General features: G+C 45.1%; 1 protein-coding gene across 1 annotated transcript in view; it reads left to right on the top strand.

The window, feature by feature from the left end:
- Positions 1-23,284, top strand: part of ASTN2 (astrotactin 2) — a 469,553-nt gene that overhangs the window by 378,581 nt on the left and 67,688 nt on the right. The window contains exon 16 of the mRNA XM_078616120.1: positions 15,910-16,014. Within this exon, the coding sequence (XP_078472246.1) occupies positions 15,910-16,014 (105 nt within the window). The remainder of the gene's footprint in view (positions 1-15,909; positions 16,015-23,284) is intronic.

The raw sequence follows: 23,284 nt of genomic DNA, 5'->3' as shown, positions 1-23,284 counted from the left end.
CATAGGAGACACTGAACCCTGTAAACGCCTGAGCACATCGCAGCTGTATGCCCAAAACAGCTAGCAAGCCCTGGTGGCCACCAGCCATCCAAATACTTACCCAGGTTAAAAGCTGCTTTGCTTCTGAGGTCTGACGAGATGTGGTACACGTAATGTGGCACCTGGCTTGGTATTTACACGTGTCATTTGGACAAGAGTTTGGACCTGGTATGCCCCTGGATGGCTGGCGCGTTGCCCCACTCGGAAATATCCCCTAAAACATCAGACTGTTGGCATTACATATTTTTTTCCCACCGATTTTATTCCAGTTGTGCTATCGATGTCATATCACGAGTAGAAGAAAAATCCATTCAGCTCTCCCACAGGGCAGTGCATTATTTTGTGTTAGAGAGCAGCCCATGGAAGTGGACATCACAGAGCTACCGTTGAGATTCCTTAAAGTGACCACTCGTCCACATGGTATAGGTCGGCACTTTCCCACCGACCCTGGATGTGAGAGTAATGGTTGTTGTATGGTGGTCAGAATTATATTTTAATTCTGAGATCTGGAATTTATCAAATTGAGTGCAGTACTAAATTTAATGTGATGATTGGGTTTTTTTTATGCAGTCGATTGTGTTTGCGATGACATGTAGGCTTTCGCGACTAATATTTTTCATAATTGAGTCGTTTTGGGTTCGATCGTATAAATATAAATGTTGTTAAACCAGCCACGACCCGACACAGCCAATTAGTAAGGTTTTTGACGTACAAAAAAAGTGCCAATTTGTTGCTAGTTCAGCATACCAGTGTGTTGGAGAGCAAAGCTACAACATTTACAATCTGAGTAGAACGTTTCACCAAATGTGTGCTTTAAAATACGTAATTACAACTAGCTTCAGCAGGCTAGTTGTAATAATTGGCGAAACGTCGTATTGGCACTGTCCATAGCCAACCGTGCTAATCGGAGGTGCGGGTTAAGGAAAACAAATGAAACACAAAAACCAGTTATCAAGAAATTAGTTTTCCATCTCGATTCTTTAAAAGTGCATAGCTCCAGTGGCTTCCTAATCCCAGAAGGAAGAGCGGTTCAAGATGGCCGCAAGAAGCGCGTCTGAAAGCGCACGATGCAGTGACCCATCGTTGTTCGATGGTCGGCCAAACGTTGAGCATCAGGGGCAGCAGCAGTAAAGCCACAACATTTACAATTCGATTTACGTGACGTTTCACCGGTAATTACAACTAGCATCATCAGGCGACAGACAGAGTTGTCGTCATACTCAAAATGTAAATGTTGTTATGGGTTTACTCTCCAAACGCACCGTTATGCTGAACTAGTAACGAATTGGCACGTTTTGTTTACTTAGAAAAACCCTACGAATTCGCTGTGTCGGGTGGTGGCAGGTTTAACGACGCATTTATATTTACGCGATCTAACCCAACAAAACGTCCGTGGTGGATCACTGCACTTGAGAACGCGGTTTAATTACAGCGGCCTTTCCTGGATCCGAGCGCAGGATCTGAGCACTGCCAGCTCTCTGTGCCCTCAACCTCTGAGCCACCCGGTCACCTCAAAGCAACTGACAATTCGACAGGGGTACATACTCTTAGGTTTTTTCGGTAAAGACACGTAGGTAAAAATAAATAATACAAGTTTAAATAATAGAAATACTAATAGAAATAAAATTTCTATTATTTTTACTTTTATTATTTATTTTTACCTACGTGACTTTACCGAAAAAACCTAAGAGTATGAATCCTTGCAGTCACGAAAGCTTCAAATCTAGAATTCAACAGGGGGGCCACCACGTACGATACTGCAATCTTGCAGCACCTCTGACCAACGTTTTGTAGGTCAGACTAAAAATAGTCAGTACCGTACTCATCGATTCCTGCGTGTTTCAGTTTGGTGAACATGCTTTCAGCAATTGGTCTTTAATTTTTTTTATAGCAACAAACAGTGTCAGATTTTAATTGATATAGAAGTGTGAACTTTTTTTTGTTGTTTTACACTGAATGTTTTCCGGCCATGAACGAAGTACTTTTAAATGAAGAAAGTTCTTAAGTGGCATTGTACAACCCCAGGGCTTAACTCCTCGCACACTACAATTAAGCACGTCCAATACGAAAGCTTAACTCCTTGCACGCTATTTTAATGCATGTCCAAAGCTCTTTGTTGGGCATGGGTCACTGCGTAGAAATTATCTCATGCGTCGGACCCTCCTCTAAGGTGGGGGATATCTACGTGCCAAACACCAGCAAGACTTTGGCGCTTGCTCAACCCCACAAGAGGGAGCTCTAAACACAGGAGCCCTCTAAATGACATTTGACCGTCTCCTTCCACACTCACTCAGATGTCTTGGAAATGGTGGGGATATCCACGTTTTATCCTACCACGCGCGGCCTGCCGATCAACTTACCGTGGTGAAGCAATATTCTTGGTTCTTTCGGTAAAGTCACGCAGAAAGGAAATAATAAAATAATGAAAATAAAAGATAATAAGATAAAATTCTCACGACGTTTCGGCCACAACGCAAGTAGCCGTCCTCAGGTGAATAATAGGGCTGTCGGGAAGGCAGCGTCCTAATGAACACTGCTAAGCTTGGCAGTGTATATTTGGGCTGGGTCGGAGGACGAGAGAGCCTTGACAAAGGAGTTTACATATCAGAGGAATTTAGCATATTGAAATACTAGCATAATGTGACTTTGAGACCCCCCACCACCTACACATTCCACAAGTAGTGACTAATCCCATATCTGCATTTGTCATCAATATGCTAAATTACTCTGTTATGTAAACTCCTTTGTCAAGGCTCTCTCCTCCTCCGATCCAGCTTAAAAATACATTGCCAGGCTTAGCAGTGTTCATTAGGACGCTGTCTTCCCAACAGCCCTGTTCTTCACCTGAGGACGGCTGCTTGCGTTGTGCCCGAAACGTCGTGAGAATTTTATCGTATTATGTTTTCTTTTTATTATTTTATAATTTCCCTTCTACGTGACTTTACTGAAAGAACCAAGAATATGAATCCATGCAGTCACGAAAGCTTTAAATCGAAATTGTGGTGAACCCATTTAGACTGCTGGGTGGACAGAGGTAGATTTTATGAACCTTGCCCATTGTCTCAACTGCCGTGCCAGAAGATCAAACCGACGACCTCCAGATTGCAAATTCAGTGTTCCAACCATTGCACCACGGCATTGTCCCCACACTGAAATTTAGCTGTTATTAATAGCACAAAAGTCTGATCTCTGCTGCAGATTTTATATTCTTCATTCTTGCCGCGCCGATGCAATTACCTTGCAGATTGACATTGTTTTGTTGACTGTTAGGCTGCACTCTCGTCCACAATACATTTTCATTGAAATTCCCGACCACATGAAGTGTGCACTAACATTAGCCTTTTTTCGTCCCGTGGGCCAATTTGAATTCACGGTTGTCTGTTAATGACTCTGCATGAACCACAGCAATTGTGGGTTGTCACTGCAAGGTTACGGTGGGATTACGGCTCATTGAGTGTCTTTTAATACTCCTCTGCGTTTGCACAAGCGTGGGCTCACACACTCTCGCACACAACTGTGCATTCATGCCAAGTAGTCTTGCCACGGACAGGGCGCTGCTATGATACACAAGTGCAACAAAAGGGCCGCGGTGATCGGTATGGACAGCTTTGCAAAATATTGTCGCATTGCGATTATTGTTGCTCGTTAAATTGAACAAAAAAAATTGCAGACAAAATATTATTAAATAATATAAATCAACGCGTTACATGTTAAATGCATAGCCATTATCCATCACATTAGTGATTGTGTTTTTCAAGTGAATGATGGCATGACGATTATACGACACCGTCATTTTCATAATTCATGTTGTTATTTGATTCTTGCATAACCAACAGAGTGTGCTTTATAAGCATCACATGATACCGTAATGATTAGAACGATTATTGGCAGACCTATGATGAGTCATCTGCAGATGAAGATCGTTTAAGTGATCTTTATTTGCATTTGGCAGTTCAGCAAATCACGTACAACATTGCAATACAATGGCAAAATTTCATAATAAAGTTATGAGAAACTGACATTGAGATGACCGTCATATCGTGAAATTAGAGATCGTATCTTATTGAGAAAAAAACATGCCAACCCTAGTAGCTATAGTAAACACAATCCCGTAAACCTCTCTTGTACTTCCAGAAACCCAGTTCGGAGACCTCAGATCCCAGATTTCGATATCAATACTGTACTTCTGAATGTGTGTTGGACTTCTTTCGCACCCCACATAGCCAACCATGCTAATTGGGGGTGCAGATGGAGCGTCGGGAGTTTATGTATTGTCGCCGGGGGGGAGGGGAAATGAGCATGGGATATTTTAAGGGGGATTTCTTTTTCCATATTAATATGATGCTCGCTTCTGAATAGAGACTGCCAATGTGACAGCTAAGCTAACTTGCACAGCCTTTCATTGTAAAAATCCCAGAAGGCGGCCAGATAAGATTCACGGATGAGCGAGAGAGAGATGCCTGCTTTGCATATTGAATTGAAGGTGCTAAATAACTCGCGTTTTGGAAAGAAAGGGGTGAATTGAGCGATCCGTCACCTTTACGGAATGAGTTAACCTACTCAGACATCAGGTTTAAAATTGCAACTGACAGAAATTTATCTTTAACGAGGTTGTATTAGGGAATCGTGAGAAAGGGGAGATGGGAGAGGAGAATAGGAGAACAGAGAACAGAAGAATGGCGTGGAATTGCAGGTAAACAAGCCTAAATCACCGAGGCCATCTCCTGCCCGGTATAGTTTAGCGCTTGGACGCGGCCAACGTGAGGTGTGGATTTCAATGTTTAACAAGTGGTGAGGTGTGGTGGTGGTGGTGGGGGGAGCAGGTGTTAGGAACGGGTGTTGGTGCAACACACGGAGAGGGATTTGTGCAGATCTTGGCAGCAATAAACAGTCCACAGGCACCGCCCTCGCGTTTCTCGGCGGGTCGCGCGCACACATGCTGCTGGGACACAGCGACGCTGCACACCTTATACAGAATATTGAGGGGTTTTCTTTTTTTTGGGATGGGGGGAGGGGGTCTAGATTTGCGTAAGTATAAATGTGCCGTTGAACCCACCGCCACCCGACACGGCCAATTAGTGAGGTTGGTCACGTCAACGAAACGAAGGCAAATAATAACGACGTCGGCACACCGTTGGTATTGGAGAGTAAAGCCACAACTCTTTGGTTCTTTCGGTAAAGTCACGTAGGTATAAAATAAATTAAATCACGACGTTTCGGGCGCAACACAAGCGTCCGTCATCAGGTGGGACAACCACAGCAAGAAATTGCCCTAACCCTAACCACAGCATGATATTGCCCTAACCCCAGCAAGAAATTGCCCTCACCCCAGCAAGAAATTGCCCTCACCCTAACCCTAACCCCAGCAAGAAATTGCCCTAAACCTAACCCTAACCCCAGCAAGAAATTGCCCTAACCCTAACCCTAACCACAGCATGATATTGTCCTAACCCTAACCCTAACCACAGCAAGAAATTGCCCTCACCCTAACTCTAACCCCAGCAATAAATTGCTATGGTTGTCCCACCTGATGACGGATGCTTGTGTTGCTCCCGAAACGTCATGATTTATTTTATTTTATACCTACGTCACTTTACCGAAAGAACCAAAGAGTATGGATCCCTGCAGTCACGAAAACTTCAAATCTGCATTAAAGCCATAACATTTACAATTTGACTACGACGTTTCGCCGGTGATTACAGCCAGCTTCATCAAGGCGATCTTGCCGGGGATTGTGAAGGAGTCTTCCTTCTCCTGGTCTCCTGATAGAAAGTCTACCCGTTAAACTGACTGTAAACCGTACAGCCTGGCGCTACCTTCTCTCCGAATGGAGAAACATTGGCTTTCTCCAAAGTAAAAAAAGACACGAGACATTGCGTGTTTTGCACGCAAACTGCACACCATGTGACGACACTGCCGTCGTGTATCGCTTGGCAGCCACTCAACGCCTGACCCCAGGGGGTCGCCGGTTCAACTCAATCTCTGACGACGCGGCAGTTGAAGCAATCGGGGGGGGGGGCGGGGGGGGAGAAAAAATGACTTTCTAAAACCCATCCTCACCGCCTTGGTGTGTACCGTGCAGTACAAATTACAAATGGGTGCGCTGCAAGCTTTAGTCGATGGGCAGGGCACGTGCGGTGGGGTAAACTTGTGGGTATTTACACCTGTGGTCTTATCTGCTAATTCGGCACCTTACCAACGAGTGTAGTTAAAGATGATCGCACTCTCAGGATGGTCTTTGGACAATAAAACTCTTTAACAATAATAATGATGAAGATCGCGAACAGCCACAAAGCACCGCCTCACTGTCCAAAACGGCGGAGAGAGTAATGTTTAACACTTGATTTGAAGCTTTCGTGACTGCAGGAATCCATGCTCTTTTGTTCTTTCGGTAAAGTCACGTGGGTATAAAATAAAATAAAGCACGACGTTTCGGGCGCAACACAAGCGTCCATCATCAGGTGGGAAAGCTACGCCCTTGAGCTACACCCATTTCAAACTTTTAAAAGCAGTCTGCCTCAGCAGCAGACCATGCTTTCCCACCTGATGATGGACGCTTGTGTTGCGCCCGAAACGTCGTGGTTTATTTTGTTTTATACCTACGTGACTTTACCGAAAGAACCAAAGAGTCATGTTTAACACGTAGGCTAATATCATCCATAATGCAGGGTTTTTTTGGGTTAGATCACGTAAATTTATAAATGAGTTGTTAAAACCCACCACCACCACCCGACACAGCCAACTAGTAAGTAGAGGAGTCCCTGTACGACCTTTAGGGGTCAAATGGAATTATTATTATTATTACGACCCAGGAAAATCGCACTGAATCTCATGAACTCGCTTTCAGGAGGGTCCTGCCAGTAGGTGGGAGGTGATTGTGATGTACAATCCCCAGTCGAGTACGCTAAGCGTCGCTGAGCGCGTTTTTCGCACAACGCGTTGTTCGGTGTCGCGTAGTTTTTCTACAAAGGGACAATTTTTGGCACATTATGGAACGCGCACCTTCACGGGGTAGCCTTCTGGGCGATCGGAGACGACCTACCTCCTTAAACTGCAAATGTACAGCCCTGCATTTGCTTGCTGCTCTAGAGAAAAGCTTTAAATCGAGAGGGCCTTCAAATGGCGTTTGGCCTACTCTTCCACTCTGGCCAAGATGTCTTGGAGGAGGTGGGAGAACAAGTACTTTATCCGACGACAACCGACCTGCCGATCCACTAACTGGGGTTTACTTGACCTATTTTTTACTTCTGTGTACACAGAGGTGGGAGGATTCAACATCGTTGCCCCATTGTTTCAACTGATGATCCAGCCATCTCTAGGTGGGAAGTCCAGTGTGCTAACCATTACATCATGGCATCATCCTTAAGAGTTTTAAAATGAATGCCAAGTGAAATTAATTGTACTTTTTAATTGTCCATCGAACGCTTTATTTTTCGTACACTCACAAAGATAATACTGACAGGTCTGTTGCATTAAGCTGAGATGTTTACATTGTTGGCGTTTGTAATTGGAGAAAATTAAACACTAACAATTAGCAGTTTAATTCATAATGGCAGTGTGTTGGATTGTGTTACAAGCTGTCACGACGTGAAGATTAGAAGAGCGCGTCGTGGATATCAAGTGAACAATAAAGATCTGCGTGTTTTGGGAGACTATTACAAAACTGTCTTTAACAACGTTGATGGTGTAATTAAGTCTGAAAAGAGATATGCACAAATACAGTTCATTTCAGGCCGATTATCTTATTTATAGTAACTTACAGCCATGTGTCAATCGGTGCTGTGTCTGTCAAGGGGAATTTTATTGTTAGGAATTCACCGAAACTATGCACTTTCAAATTTAGATTTGAACCTCATTTCTTTGCAACTGCTTTTGGCGTTTGTCGTCCATCCCCCTCACCTCCAATTAGCACGGTTGGCTACGTACGGTGCGACAGAAGTTCTACATACATGCATTATCTAATGCCTGTGGAGAGCGGTGGGGCAATGGTTATCAACCTGTGCTTTGAAACTGGCCACATGAGTTCCATCCTTGGTCTCGACTGCCATCGGTGGCGAGTGCTCTCTGAACTGATCCTGGGCCACAACCCACACTGTCCGGCGTGGTGAAGTATGGTTAAACAAACCCGATGGCTGATCCGTCGTGTGGGGTAAGCCTTCATGCACCGGTGGGTTTGACGCTTTCTTTCGAGACTAATTTTGATCAGTTACGGAATGTTCCGGGAAAAAAAAAAACCAAGAGGACAGCGAGAGATGTATTGGCGAGAGCACACGACGACGGTGATGCTCGCGTTAAGCGAGAGCGTTCGTTGTGATTTGCAAATGCCGTGCAAAGCCACCGCGACCTAACGTCGGGCTTGCCCACGTCGGTTCGGAGACGATCGTCGAGTATTGCAAATTGACGACATGTTCCCTCGGGCGCGTTTCTTTGCGTCGCGCATTTCACGGAGCATTGCCGCCACCGGCGGCTCTCCCGGCAGGAGCGCGCGGTCGCGACGGACGCGGCGGTGGCTCGCTTTTGTGCGGTTTCGGCAAACTGGAATGAAATCATCTTTTTTGTTTGGGGGAACATCGCTCTCTGCCGTGAACAGTGCCTCGCTTAAGTACCTCCCCCCGACCCACCGACACAAACTACCGTGTGGCGCGCAGCTGCAACGAAAAATGTTCACACCTTGATGCAGCTAATTCGGCTGTGACGGTCCCACCTGATGACGGAGACTTGTGTTGCCTCCGAAACGTCGTGAATTTTATTTTGTTTTGTTTTATTTTACTTTCATTAATTTTAATGTTTTTACCTACGTGACTTTACCGAAAAAACCTGAGAATATAATGTTCACACCGACCAAGTGGCATAAACGCTTTACGTTTTCTCCCCCCACAGATTGCCAGCGCTCGTGCATAGGGCTTCACGCAAACCGGCTCGCAGATCGATGTCCGATGGCTCTCGTGTGATGCCTCCTGTCTGAGTAAAAAAAAAGTCACTTGGCACATTGATCCGACGTCAGTGCTCTGGCGTGCACGTCGATTCCCATGTGCTTGCCGATGACCAAATTGACCGAAACGGGGCCATAACCCGAGCGTCCGCAAGGTCTTCATTCTCCTCGGCAGTTGACCAATAAGCACCGTTGCTGCTTCACGTATTTATGGCTGCGCCTTGCCGAACTAAAAATTGTATCGCGCAGAAAATTGCGGTGCGTGCATGGGCCAAAAAGTGTATTCCTAATGGCACCACACAAAGTCCAACTGCTGGATTTTACGAGCATTTATAGACTCTGGCTTCATGTGGACAAACTGCGTGCTTCCAACTGTAGCAACTCTAATGCATGTGTATTTAATGTGTTAATAGGTTGAATGATGTTACTAGGCTTTGTATGCTCTCTAAACCACGTGTTCCTCTCCGAATGTAATTCCCTGCATGCACTTTTTCACATTTCCTTGATCACATTTCCGTTTTTGTTCTTTCTTCCCTCCACTACAACTATTGACCACGTTGTTTCTCGACCATACCGCAGGATTACATATCTCTTCTTTAGGCCCCCATTGGTTTGTTGTTTTTTTCATTCTCAACGTCGGCTTTCCAGAAGCACTCCACTCTGCTCTCATCCGCCTTTTCATTTCATCTTTGATATTGCTTCTTCAATAACTGCCTCAGGAACACATTCTTCAGTGTGTTTTTCCAATTATATCTCTCCAACAGATGTCTCCCAATTTGTTGCGCATGACCTTCGTTTTGCTCACATATATACGTATTTTAAATGCCACGTAAAAAAAAAATAGTTGCCGATTACGGCAGGGAACATTCTTCTGACCGCATACAAACTTTGTAGCCCCGGCTCATCGGACTCCTGAGGCCCTTTGCGAATGCAGTGTTCGAGGAAGCGTGTCGACGCACAGAGGGTCACCCTTTAGTTCTATTGCATGATCACACGCACGCCGTGGTATCGAATCGCAATACCTTGCTGGACCACAACACCTTGGTTATCTCGTTCTCGTCAAGGAAGCATAAAGCGTCACGCAAGCTACGGTCATGCTCGCAGCAGCGGCTTTTTGGCTGGCCATTGAGCAAAGACGGTCAGATGCGCTTCTGCGGCCGTCTGGAACGCTCTTCCGATATTAGGAAGCCACTGGAGCTGTGCCCTTTTAAATCTAGATTGAAAACTGCTTTTTTGTGTTTTAGTTTGTTGTCCTTCACCCGCGCCTTTGATTAAAACGGTTGGCTACGTACGGTGCAAGAGGTCAACGTACGTTAACCACCACCCGACACAGCCAACTAGTAAGGTTTGTCACGTAAACAGAACGTGCCAATTCGTTACTCGTACAGCACACCGGTGTGTTGGAGAGCCAAGCCACAGCATTTACAATCTGAGTACGACGGTGCGAAAGAAGTTAAACACACACACACCCGCACACTCGTCTGCTACGTGTGATACGAAGGCTCACCCTGCACTATGCGAACCCAACGCTCGGAGTGGGGGGTGGGGGGAAATAGCGGCAACCAACTCGGTCTCAACCCTCTTCATGCGCTCGTAGGTGGCAGTGAAAATGCACACTACTTGCACGTACAGAAATTGAACTTCTTTAGCACCGCACGTAGCCAACCGTGCTAATCGGAGGCATGGTGACGGCGCCGGCCAGCGCGGGGCGAGCGAGCGGGAAAGGGAAGAGGGCGACCGGGTTGAGAGTAGGGCTGAACGATTAATCGATTTCAAATCGCAATGTCAGAAAAATCGCAATTAGATATTTTCCCCAAATCGTTCAGCCCTAGTTGGGAGGGCGGTGAGCAGGCGATAATCAGGTCACGTGGTACTCGGCTAACCGCGTCCGTCCGTCCGTCCGTCTGTCCGTCCCGTCCCATCCATCTGTCCGTACGTTCGTCCGTCCATCGACGCAGCTCCTCTTGGGGTTCCGCGAAAGGAAATGTCGCTCCCATTCCGGAGGAGTGAAGCGCTCGCTGACATTCATGGCAACAGTCGCTGCGTGTTAATCAATGCAGGGCTCTTCAGCTGTGGCACGCCATGCATTTGCAGCGTATCGAGAATTGTTTATACGTATGTGTGTGTCTGCACAAAGACAAAGATTGCCCATAGGGCCTGCACAGGCTGTTCGGGCAAGTGCTGTTGCCGAGCACTTACGGCATCCAGAATGATGCACGATGGTGGTGTGGCCAACACCACGCCCGGCTCATTCTGTGTTGATGTGCTATGCACTGCGCCTTTTAAGGCTGAGTCAACTTAGGGGAGCATCAGGGCACAGTTGAGATTTTTTCCACTGATGTCATGGTTTTGGAATCAAGCTCAGGTGTTTGGGCTCATAGGGGCGGTGCGTTAACCGCTCTGCCACCACTCTGCGCTATTTATTCTCATTCACACTCGCACAGGAAGGAATAGCGGCGCAGCGCGCCACAAACCTGGCCACCCGAGTTAGAGTCCCAGCCACGGCTAGCTTCAGTGGCGAGTGGTATTAGAACCAGTCCCCGGGTAACAATCCACTGCTAGATGAAAGCCACCAATCCGCACTCACCGGCGAATTCAACTGTGCACCGTTAACAATCCCCCACGACAAATCAAAGGCGTTGGGTAGGCCTTCGTCGAGCATCGGATTAAGCCCCGTTGCATCACAGTGCATTTCACACACACTGTAGCCTTCTTAATATCCGATGATTCGTCTCGAAGTGGTTTAGTATCGCCTGGAGGCAAGTTCTGGCTCGGAAGTCTCTGTGCAAATAAAGCGCCGCGCCGCTTGTCTTCCTGAGCCGCCAACCACATAACAGAGCCGAGACGTTTCCACTTTCATATGTCCCGGGCACGGTGTCCTGGGTCTTGTATGTCGATATCAAGTGCTCTGGTGTCTGGTGTTATGGAGTGACAAAGTGTCCCTCCAGGCAGGCATCTTTATTACGGAACAAACTCGGTTTCCGCTCCAAAGCCGGTTTTGTCGTTATTTTATTTTGCAACGCCGAGTACAGGACTAAGTAGGCGAGCCAAAGAGGGTCCGCCTTAGCTTCCGTTCAACAACGTCTGCCGGTGTTGTTCCCCTGCTGCTCATAATCTGACCGGCGTGGTGATGTATGGTCAAACAACCCCCACATCCAAGATGATGCGGTCACGCTGGCGAGATGTTAACTACTTTGCCTGATATACAGGACGTGGGTTCGATCCCGTCCCTGAAGCCTGCTGTATATTTGGAGTTTGCGTGTTCTCCCCATGGACGCATGGATTTTTCTCCGGGTCCTTCCACATTTATAAACATGCGTTAAAGAGTATTTGGCTGCTGTGAATTTCCACATGATGATCGGCCACTTCATTGAGCTATCATTTGTGGCCAGGTCACTTCTGAAAAAGAGTCACATAGCTCAGTGGGCTTTGCCTGGTAAAATAAAAAGAATAATTAAAAAAAATAGCGAGACATAGTACGGTGCTATGTGTGCCAGTGCTAGGTGGATTATTACATCGCGGAATTGTGAAATAAACTGGTGGCTTGGAGAGGCCTTCATCCAGCAGTAGATTGAACATAGCTGATGATGATGTTCAGATTTTTTAATACTGTAGTGGCCCACCCACTTTGCAATTAAATCATTGTTTAAATCTCCATCGACATCCCCGATTAGCACAGTTGACGATGTATGGTGTGCAAAAAATTCAACATATGTACTGTCAAAATGTACTTCAAAGATGTATCTCCTTTATAGCTGTTGTCTATGCAATTAAATACTCTCCGAGTGCCTCGTGTGTATATATATACTCACAATATCCATATCTGTCTCATTTATTAATGGTCCGATCCGTTTGGAGATTGTTGAGATCTCTTTTTTTCTTCCTCCGCATTTCAGCGACGGTGCTGTAGGGAGGCATAAATCGTCTCAGCGACTAAGCAGAGCTTCTTAATATTTATTGTCTCTCTGTGGTATTCACTGCCTCGCACTGGGCGAGTGCCACTTAATGAGGTCTCTAACAATGCCAAAAGAACTCCTGTGACATTATGCAGCCTTGACGGATGGCGCTATTTACTTCAAAGCTTCCACTTTCTTTATTATTGGCATTGACCGTACACGGTGGGCCAGTGTTTTAATCTTTTATCGTATTAATAATAATCTCTTGCGCTACACTGTATGATTTGAGAATATTCCGCAGCGATTGTTCATTTCTACACTTTAAACAGATCTTTTTGAGAGCCAAATCAGTTCATAATTAGCGGTGCCTGCCATTCAATTCAATTTTTAAAGGGTAAAAATGTGGCATATATGGCAGCGGCAGCAAGTCTGAAGCATCGCTTGTTCTTCCCGTGATCTTTTATCAACGGCGTCTTTGATCCCGTTGTGCATAATAAAGCAGACAAATTATATTATTTTTTCCTTGGGACCGATAAAGGGCTGAAACTAACACCAATTATTGCAGTTTGTCAAGTCGTCCTTTTCTGCTAGTTTCATAATGGTTCCCTTTCTTGCATCCTTAAGGGTGTTGCTCAGAGTCCCATGTGAGATCAAATAATCCGAGTCAATCTTTTAACCCTTTCCCGCTTCGAGACGGCTGCAAGTTGCAGGGTGTGGAGTCCCGTTCACCTCTGAATCTCGGAACGTGCAAGCGGTTAGTGTTAATTTGATTTAGAGAGGCGTAATAGCACCGTTGTTTTCAAATATATTATACTCACTGCAGAGAACTGTAGTGACACGACCGCACTTCTATGACCGTTAACCCCAAACTGTGCCACACGCCCTCCCACGTGGCCTTGTGGCAGCCTCGGTACCGGTTGCTTGTTTTTTATTTTTGTTACTTATTTTTTCTTCCGGTTTCTTTTTTGAGTACGAACATGTACGTCATCGGAACGGATTCGTAAGGAAAACTGAACAAAAAAGGGGTTAAGAAGGAGCGGTGGCGCGCGCGCGTGCCGTGGTGGGCCAGCGTCGTGAAGCCGGCCAAGTGAGCTCCATCCACGTTCAGCGGTCGACCGACGCCGTCGGTGGCGAGCGATGTCTTGATCTGGCAACTGGGCCAACCCCGGCACGCCGTCGCCAATCCTCGCTCGCCAACGTTAGCCAAGTATGGCAAAACAATCCCCGTATCTGACACGGTGTCGGGATGCCTTCATCCAGCAGTCGATTGATGGAGCTATAAATGAACCAGTAAATAAGCAGTTGGTGTACTTGTTTATCTTTGCAAACGTGTATTGTTTTGGAAATTCAATGTTTGCTAAAAGTTTTTGTAAGAGAGGCATCTTGTCTTACTAACAAAAGTCTCAGTGGTTCCCCACTCGTTTGAATGAGTCAACAACAGTGAATTGAAAAAGAGATGATGATGATGATTATATGATATTTAACTACGAGAAATGTTTTCTTCACCACCTGCTTGTAGACAAAATGGTCACAAGAAATATGTAACGAACGCAATTTTCATTATGTAACACGGTGTAAGAAAAAGTGCAGTCACCAACTCTTATTATCCACTCTACCTCTCGGGCATCTATATTTATGCGTGATGAAGAAGGTCCGTTATTTGAGTCGTCAGCTTTTATATCTATTATTTTCTTTAAGGCCACTGTTATTGATGCGATTGTGCAATAATGTGGTCTTTGCAAGCTGCTTTGCTCTTCAGTTCGGTGGAGGCAATATCCCAAGTCTTCCCCTGTGAATGCATTCACGTTGATGCTCATTTCTGGCATTGATTCAATGTCTCTTAAAGTTGGACAATTTGGATGTTGCATGGTGGCGGTTGGGCGGTGAATAATTTACCTTTGCTCTGCAGGATTTGGTGATGTATTTGTCCATCCTTGCCGTAACAGGGTCACATTTTTCAATTATCCTGCAGTCACGAAAGCTTGTTTCGATTGAAACGTCGTGATCTATTATTTTTCTACCTATGTGACTTTACCGAAAGAACCAAAGAGTATGGATTCCGGCAGTCACGAAAGCTTCAAATCAAGATTATCCTGCAAGAATTTGTTTTTCTGAACGACTGTTCATGTGCCTTCTTTGCTCACGCCTTTTTCGGCCCCTTATACTTGGTTTTCAGTCAAGTTTATTTTTCCAAAGCTTTAGATTTTTTAACGCTCCTAATATCTGTAGTTGAATGCCAATTTTGTTTTCCAAATTACCAACTTCAGTGGAAGAATTTAGGAAGTGTTGTTTTGGCTGTATGTGGTCATCGATTGCAGTCCAAAGAAAGCCGCAGAACTATAATAATAATCCGAAATTATAACGTGCAAAGTATTCACTCGCTTTCGGAAGAGACAGGACGGCGCAAGGAACGAGAGACAAGTAGAAAGGCAGCCATTTGGTGAGCCAGCACCAACAATTGCTTAAGCTCTGCGATCCTTCAGATGTTCAGGTGTTATCATCCATTTAATGAGTGTGTACATCTTCTGGGTTCTTTCGGTAAAGTTACGTAGAAGGGAAATAATAAAATAATAAAAAATAAAACATAATAAAATACAATTCTCACGACGTTTCGTGACTTTACCGAAAGAACCAAGAAGATGAATGCTTTCAGTCATGAAAGCTTTAAATCGAAATAGTGTGTACATGTGCGAGGAAATCAGAGCACCCGGATATAACCCAAGCATAATTCACTCTTCCAATTATTGTTTTTTACTGTTCCAAAAGCCATTCCGTCATCTGTTTGTAAACGTGAATGCAGCTCAGAATGTTGTGAATCAACCGTATGAGAAAATAAATGTCCAACATATTTTGAGACGTTTCTTTGGCTGAAATCACGCAATTTTAAAGCGGTCAAAGCCAATCTTTGTTTTTTGTTGTTGCTTTTAATCATTCATGCATGAGAGAGTTATTTGAAATCGGTGCTTGACTCGAGGTTTTTTTTTGGTGACCGAGTTTGTGGCGTTTGCGTAACAGTGACGCCCGCCGACATTGTTCCCGCAGGCCACGTGAACTACAGCGTGGTGACGGGCTACCCCATCGAGCAACACTGGACCCTGCGCAGCAATTTGAAGAGAGTGACTCTCAGCACACGCACCCTCTCCCCGGGTAAGCCACCGACCCTCGGCGCGAGTAAAAAATCTACATCACGAATATTCTCTGCTGCATTCCCAATAGCGGCCGAAGGGTTTAAGTAAATCGTTGGTGTTGAATAATTCCCCGTCAAATATATATTTTTTTATGGCCAGGCTACGCAATGTTCCGACTAAAAATGTGCGTTGTTAAGAACCCTCCATCAACCGACAAAGTCAAACAAATGAATTATTCAAGTGTTCCAACATTTAGCGCGTTCTATTTTGTTAGCTCAGAGGTAGGTTTAAGAACAATTCTCACGACAAAATGTTCGTTGTAATATACCTCCACCATAGGAATGACTATATTACCACCTTCTCGTGCTCTTCCGAGTGAATACTTTTATTAGCTTTAATAGCACGATATTTTGTAGGAAAGGGGTAAAGATAAAAGTGCAGACCTGCAATTGCTTGCTCACACCGCTGCTGGCAGAAGGGCCTTGACTGGAGGGATGTCTTGGAGATCCCGTCTACAGAAGATTTTAAACTAAATTTAACTAGCAACTAAACTAATTTAATTTCACCAGGTTAGGCCCACTGAGCTCTACAGCTCTTTTTCAGAAGCAACCTGGCCACAAATGATTGCTCAACAAAGTGGCTTATCACGTCGAAATTTATAGCATCCCCCGCGACTATATAATTCCTCGTCACAACCATCTCTTAGACACACTTAAGCGGTTGTGCTTTCACTACGTTGTCCCCACCTGAAGAAGGACGCTTGTGTTGCGCCCGAAACGTCGTGATTTAATTTAGTTGTTTTCATTTTTTTTTTTACCTACGTGACTTTACCGAAAAAACCAAAGAGTATGAATCCTTGCGGTCACGAAAGCTTCAAATCTAGAACTCCTGAATGCATGTTTCTCAAATGCGGCGGGAAAAACCGGAGGACCCAGAGAAAAATCCACACGAACATGGGGAGAGAGAGACACGCAAACTCAAAATGTACAGGCGTCAGGGTCGGAGTCGATCCCACGACCTCCGGCATACCAGGCGATTGACTTAGGATGAGCTTACTCACAGTTCACCCCACCTGCCAAGCCTCTTGACTGTGGTGTACCCATCTATCTTACTGGGTGGGTAGAAGTGGAGGGATTTCATGAACTTGCCCATTGCGCCAGGGCATGGAGTCGAATCGCTAACCTCTGGACTGCAAGCCCGTTGTGCCGAGCGTTACAATTGCTGTGGCAGCATCCCCGTGGCAGGCATGGAAGGGCTTATTTGGTGTTTGTTTAAAAGAGCCCGAAGGTTTTCGGGCAAAAGTTATAACGTCTCAGGTGGCATTTAAAGATGATTTAACTTCTTTATTTTGTGTGCGTAGTTGCGTGTGCATTGCTCACTGCTGCTCGGAATTAGCATAACCGTGGCGGGAAGGCAATGTACAAATCTGCCGGATCATTGAAACGACTTACATGGGAACGGATCGGTGCTGTGTTATTACTTGTCAAATCATGGCAATAAATTGACGTGTGCTGAAAATATTTCCTTACGTTTTGCGGTCAAAATAAGCTCTGCGATGCATTTGCATGTGCACTGCCTGGGATCAGCTATATTTGGACAACGCAGATGCAGATTTACTGACAGGTATAATCTGTATCAGATTCTCCCCCCTCCCCTTCCACTCCAAAATTAACCCTTTCCCATTCAGAGAGATCTGCAAGTTTCAGGGTTTGTTGCCGTTCACCGCTCAATCTCGAAACGCACAAGCTGTTAGCCTTAATTTTATTGAGAGAAGCATTGCGCCGTTGTTTTTAAAGACATCGTTTCTCACCGCCAAGAACCGTAGCGACATGGATTCTATGATGGCTGGCGCCGAGCTGTACCACACGGCCCTCCCGCATGGCCTTGCTGGAGCCTCGGTACTGATACAGTTATTTTATTTCAGTTTTTGCTTCTGGTTTCGTTCTGAACGTATACGTACATTATCGGAATGGAATTGGAAGAAAAACTGACGATATACATGTACGTCATCAGAATGGGAAAGGGTTAATTGCCCAAACATTTTCTGTTTCCTGAGATAGGCTCTTCCATCATCGTCGTCATTAGCCATGGTCAATCTACTGGTGGATGAAGGCTTCTCAAAACTATCACCATTTATCACGTTGCCGCGGCCGATTCATTCTACCCCCCTATATATTAAAGAATTTTGCAGATACAAGGGGATACTGCCATGGTGTGATGTGTACACACTGGACTTGCAAAACAGAGGCCGCTGGTTCGATCTCCCGGCGTGGCAGTTAAGACAATGGACGATTACTTTAAATGCCCCCTGCCTCTGTCCATTCAGCGGTATGAATGAGCGCACGACAAGTTTCGTCGATCGGCGGGACGTGTTTTGATGGGGTAAAGCGTGAGTGCTCCCTTCTCTTCCAAAATGTCTGGCCAGCGTGGTAGAGTAGGCCAAACGCCCTCTAGAGAGGCTCTGTACATCTCCCTTTAGCGAAGGCACTTCCACCAACAGTGTCTTGAGTAAGCGATTGCAGTGCTGCACCTTTACCTGTTTGCAATTACAACTAAAACAATTTACGATGAAGGCCATTCAGCAAATTGAAAAAAGTCGCTCAGAAGGTAACCATGGTTGAAGTTGCTTTATACTTGGATGAGGCGACACCAGCGCTTGCCATGTGTTGCAGGCATAAGGCGAGTGGATGAAGTGGCCAGGAGATATCAGTGCTAATTTTGAAACCCTCATACTCATGGGCTTTCACTTGATTCTCCTCCAGTTTCCTCCCCAACATAAATCAAAACACTCATTAATGTTATTGGCAAAACATCTGAATGCAGAAACTCTCTGGAAAAAAAGAGCCTTGGGACTTGGTGAGGTTTTCCTGATTAAATAATTGGCATTATCACGATCGCAATTATGATAATTACAGAAATAAAATTGTAAAAAAAAATACTATTGGTGCATCTTGTCATTCTGAGAATATTGTGTAATGGAAGGCTCTCTGACCAAAGCAGCCACAGCATTATCGCTGCTCAGATTGCCCACTGCCTCGGATGTAGGACCACTCCCAACACGAACCAGAATCTGAACACCGCCCGAATGAAAATGGAGCATTCTCAAATGAGGTGTAAAATAAAACACCGACGGAGACCTCCGTGGTGCAGCATTAAGCAAAGCTCTCCTAGACCTGCGGTAAAAGTACTGAGGCTTTGAGGCGGTTTCCATCGCCGCCTTTTTTGTTGACGTAATATTAGGATTGCATTTGCTAAAAATATGCACACTCGCGTATGAGTGTGCAATTTTGTTGCTGCAAAAAAAATTCCCGCGTGACAAAATTGTTCATCCATAATAGAGTTTTTTTTTTGGGGTTAGGTTTTTTTGGGTTAGATGGCGTAAATATGGATGACATTGGCCGCGAAAGCCTACGTGTTAAAATTGATCTTGGTGCCTATCACCACCTGGGGTGCCTTGCTGTGAGGTGAAGATTCTTTTCCAAGGATTTGTCGGGCAAAGGAAACATTCGCAATGCTTTTTTTTGCCCATTGCAACACGCAGGCCGATGCGATTTGATCACCTCCATCTTTCCGCGAATGTTGTTGCCGTCGTGTTATGGCTAGCACACTGAACCTGTCGTCCAGAGATCGCTGGATCCATCCGTTGAGACAATGGGGAAAACTTGTTGAAATCCCCCCCCCCCCTTGCCTCTGTCTGCACAACAGTACAAATATGTGCAACCAAAGCCGATCAGCAGGTAACATACGGGTTGATCCCACCTCTTCCAAGACGCCTGCCCAGTGTCAAAGAGTAGACCAAAGCACCGCCAGGAGGGGCTCTCTCCAGAAATATCTTCCTCAATTTGAGGTTCCGCCAGCAAGCGGCATGAGCGGACAATTGCAGGGCTGCACCTAAACCTAAACCTCCAAGCGTCTCGCTCTGCGACTTCCGCTCAAACACTGCATTTATACCAATGTGACATCAGCTCATTTCATTAGGGGGGGGGGTGCGGTGGGGTGGGAAGGGAAGGGGAGAAACTGTGGCCAGCGCGCGACAGGCTGCATTTTAATAGCAAATATGCGTCAAGTAAAGAGGCATGTGTGGCCACTGCGGCTGTCTCTCCACCAGGGGATTGTATAACACGATCGTGCAGCAACTGCTCCTTCCTTTTTTTTCCTTCCAGAAATCTTTCCGGGCCCCCTGTTTTTCGCGTGGTCACGAAATGGAAATAATTGCAATACACAAACTGGGAGACAGATTGCGGTTAACATTCAATGACATTCATGCATTCGAGATCTTAACGAAGGGACCCTCGCCTTAGGGAAAACACAAATAAAAGGTCAGACTAAATCACAGGTGCGCCCACCCCTTCCGAGACGTCTTGTCAGCATGGCAGCTCAGCGGTGGAGCGAGCGGCTCGTGGTCGGGAAGGTTGCGAGTTCAAACCCGGTTTGGAGGTTTAATCAGCCCCATCATCCTCCGGGGTCAATGAAAAGAGTTAGCACTTTGCGAGGAAGTCAACGGCGGGTTGTCCTATGGGGAGACTGACACCCTTCCCCCCCTTCCCCCGCTGTAAGGGTATTGGAATTCATATCGCTGGCTCACGGCTGTAAACAGGAGACGAGAACTGACTCAATGCAGATTTGAGCCGGAAAATTCACTCTTGACGCTTGAATTTACCGACGCGCAAATGAAATCAACGTCGGCATTTTTGTTTGTATTTCGTGTTTCCATTGTATTTCCCCGTGGAGTATATGCCCGTGATTTATATTTCATGTAAAGTTCTATACGCACATGGCAACCCTGGGAGCTTTTCTCAAATCCCCCCCCCCCGACACCTTTCTGTTCAGCCAGCAGTGTAAATGAGTGCATCACAGTCCGTCGATTGGCAGGTGCGGTAGAGTGAAGCGTGAGGGATTCCTCTTCCCAGATGTCTGGTCAGGGTGAAAGAAAAGGCCAACATATACGCTCTAGAAGGGGCCGTTCTAGAACTCCCTCTAGTGGAGGGCCTGACTGCCAGCGATGGCACGAGCAGGAATTTGCAGGTATTGCGCCTTCGCCTTTCTACTATAAACACAAACAGATTTTCGCTGTTTTGCATCTATTAACTTGTCACGGGCAATTAATTGTGCAAGTTTTATCCACGCGTTCCATCGATTGTGTTTGTTTCCGATGGGAGACGTGCCTGTGGGGTAACAAACCCAGGTGTGTGTGTATGTGTGTACCTATATCAACGAGCAGGATACTGGCCAGATGCCACGTTCTGCAAAATCGTGTAATTAATTGGCCGTTACATTTTTTTTTCCAATTATTCTGAAGATTGCGGAAACTTCAGACAGCACACGCGGCGAAACCTTGCCTGTAATATTGCACTGTTGCTTTGGCATTGTGCAAGATTTGCCCATGGGTTAGTATGGTGTGAGATCGGTCATGTTTTACTTTTTTTTTATGAAAGCCTGACTTGTAAATTATTCTGTCCTAGACAGATGGTGCTCACGGCATTCTCTTGTTTTGCTTCTAAAATATGTAGGAGTACACGCTGACCTGTGACCCACTCCATAGTTGTACCTTAGGGCGTCTGTCTCCATGCCGCTGAGAGGTCTTCCTCATCACAGATGTTTGGGAGAGCTCGGACATTGTATTATCTACGTAATCAATTACTCTTTCGATTGTCGATTCGATTACCCAACTAATCGGATAACACGTGCAAATAGTTGTAAACGAAAAAAATATCGATTTAAAGCTTTCGTGACTGCAGGGATTCATCTTCTTGGATCCTTCGGTAAAGTCACGTAGAAGGGAAGTAATAAAATAATAAAAATAAAACATAATAAAATAATATTTTAAAATAATATTTTATTACGTTTAATAAAATAATACAAATAAAACATAATAACATAATATTTTAAAATAATATTTTATTATGTTTTATTTGTATCATTTTATTACTTCCCTTCTACGTGACTTTACCGAAAGAACCAAGAAGAAAAAAATATCAACGCTGTTCTCACGTGTGCCGCTGGACGGGAGGTGACAAACAGGGCTTTGTGACGTTATCGGCAACATCAGCCTCATCGTACTGAAAGTAGCTTCTAAGAGGGTGTTCCTGTCTTCAGGAGGCAGGGTGTGGCGTGGTGGGGGGGGGGGGTTAAGAGTGCTGAGTCATGGACCACGAAGAAATAGTTGATGACAATGTTCAGTCAATTAATTTAATTAATTTAATTAATTGACGAAACGTCTCGGCCGTAATGTTTGAGAGAAAGAGAAATTTGTCTTGATTTGTTTAGGGGCAAAACAACAGCAGAGCTTATTTTTGGCATAAATTACTCGATTACATGTTACGGTCGATTGAATTGGTAAACATTTTCATAGGTCCAAATTCAAGAACTGTAAACTAAGGGGACAATTTCAATTAACAATGTTTGGCAGCTGGTCTCTGACATATTTCTCTTGGTTTAACACAATAAAACGCTTGTGCCTATGTTATCCTGAACTCTGTTTATTAAGTTCGAGTTTTTCATCGCAAAAAAACACTGATTAAGATTCATGATTATGACGTACATAGTATTTGTGCCCTCGCTTGCAACTGGTTTCCCCTGGCGCTCATAATTTCATCTTTTTTTTACATTCCCAACTGTTGGCGCCTTTGAAAGAATGCATATTCTTCCAGTGAGCAGATGTATTGCGCTAATGGTGAACATACTTTTTTCCTTTCATTACATGCAGAATTAATTTGTTGTCACCATAAGCCAAGTAGAACTGGCAAGTATTCTGGTCTGCGTGCTTTCCAGTTATTTCTAGTGTCAACAGCGGTGAATTTTTTACGACAGAAAATAAGGTTGCCAACTTTTCCACAACCCCAGAAATGTGTCTGTCAGCCTAGGTTTATCAGAACTGTGCAGTATACTGGAAACAAGTTAAACACAATACCACTGTATCTAGGTACGAATCGATTCCTGCGAAAGATGCCATTTTCTGGGCTGTTTGGATCAAACCCAGACAGGTGGTGACCCTATACTGCAGCCTCACGGAGACTTGATTGACACTGAGCCTTTATTTGTGGATTTTTTTCTGGTTTGTGTCAAGTCAAAGGTCACAGTTCCTCTTTGCCGAAATCAGTAGAATTAATTTTTCATTGGTAATCCTTGAACATTTGTGGATATTATTCCTTTAAATGGCAGGGGAGAAGTCTATCCATATGACAACGATCGCTGCGGACCTCCCACCTAGAATTCTCACCTTATATACCCAGAAGGAATGATGAGCCGAGCTAATCCCCAACTGGGATTTGAACCACTGCTCTAAACGC

Source organism: Lampetra planeri, chromosome 49, assembly GCF_965212315.1.
Source record: "Lampetra planeri chromosome 49, kcLamPlan1.2.h2, whole genome shotgun sequence".
NCBI lineage: Eukaryota > Metazoa > Chordata > Hyperoartia > Petromyzontiformes > Petromyzontidae > Lampetra > Lampetra planeri.
This window is presented reverse-complemented; position numbering and strand designations above follow the sequence as displayed.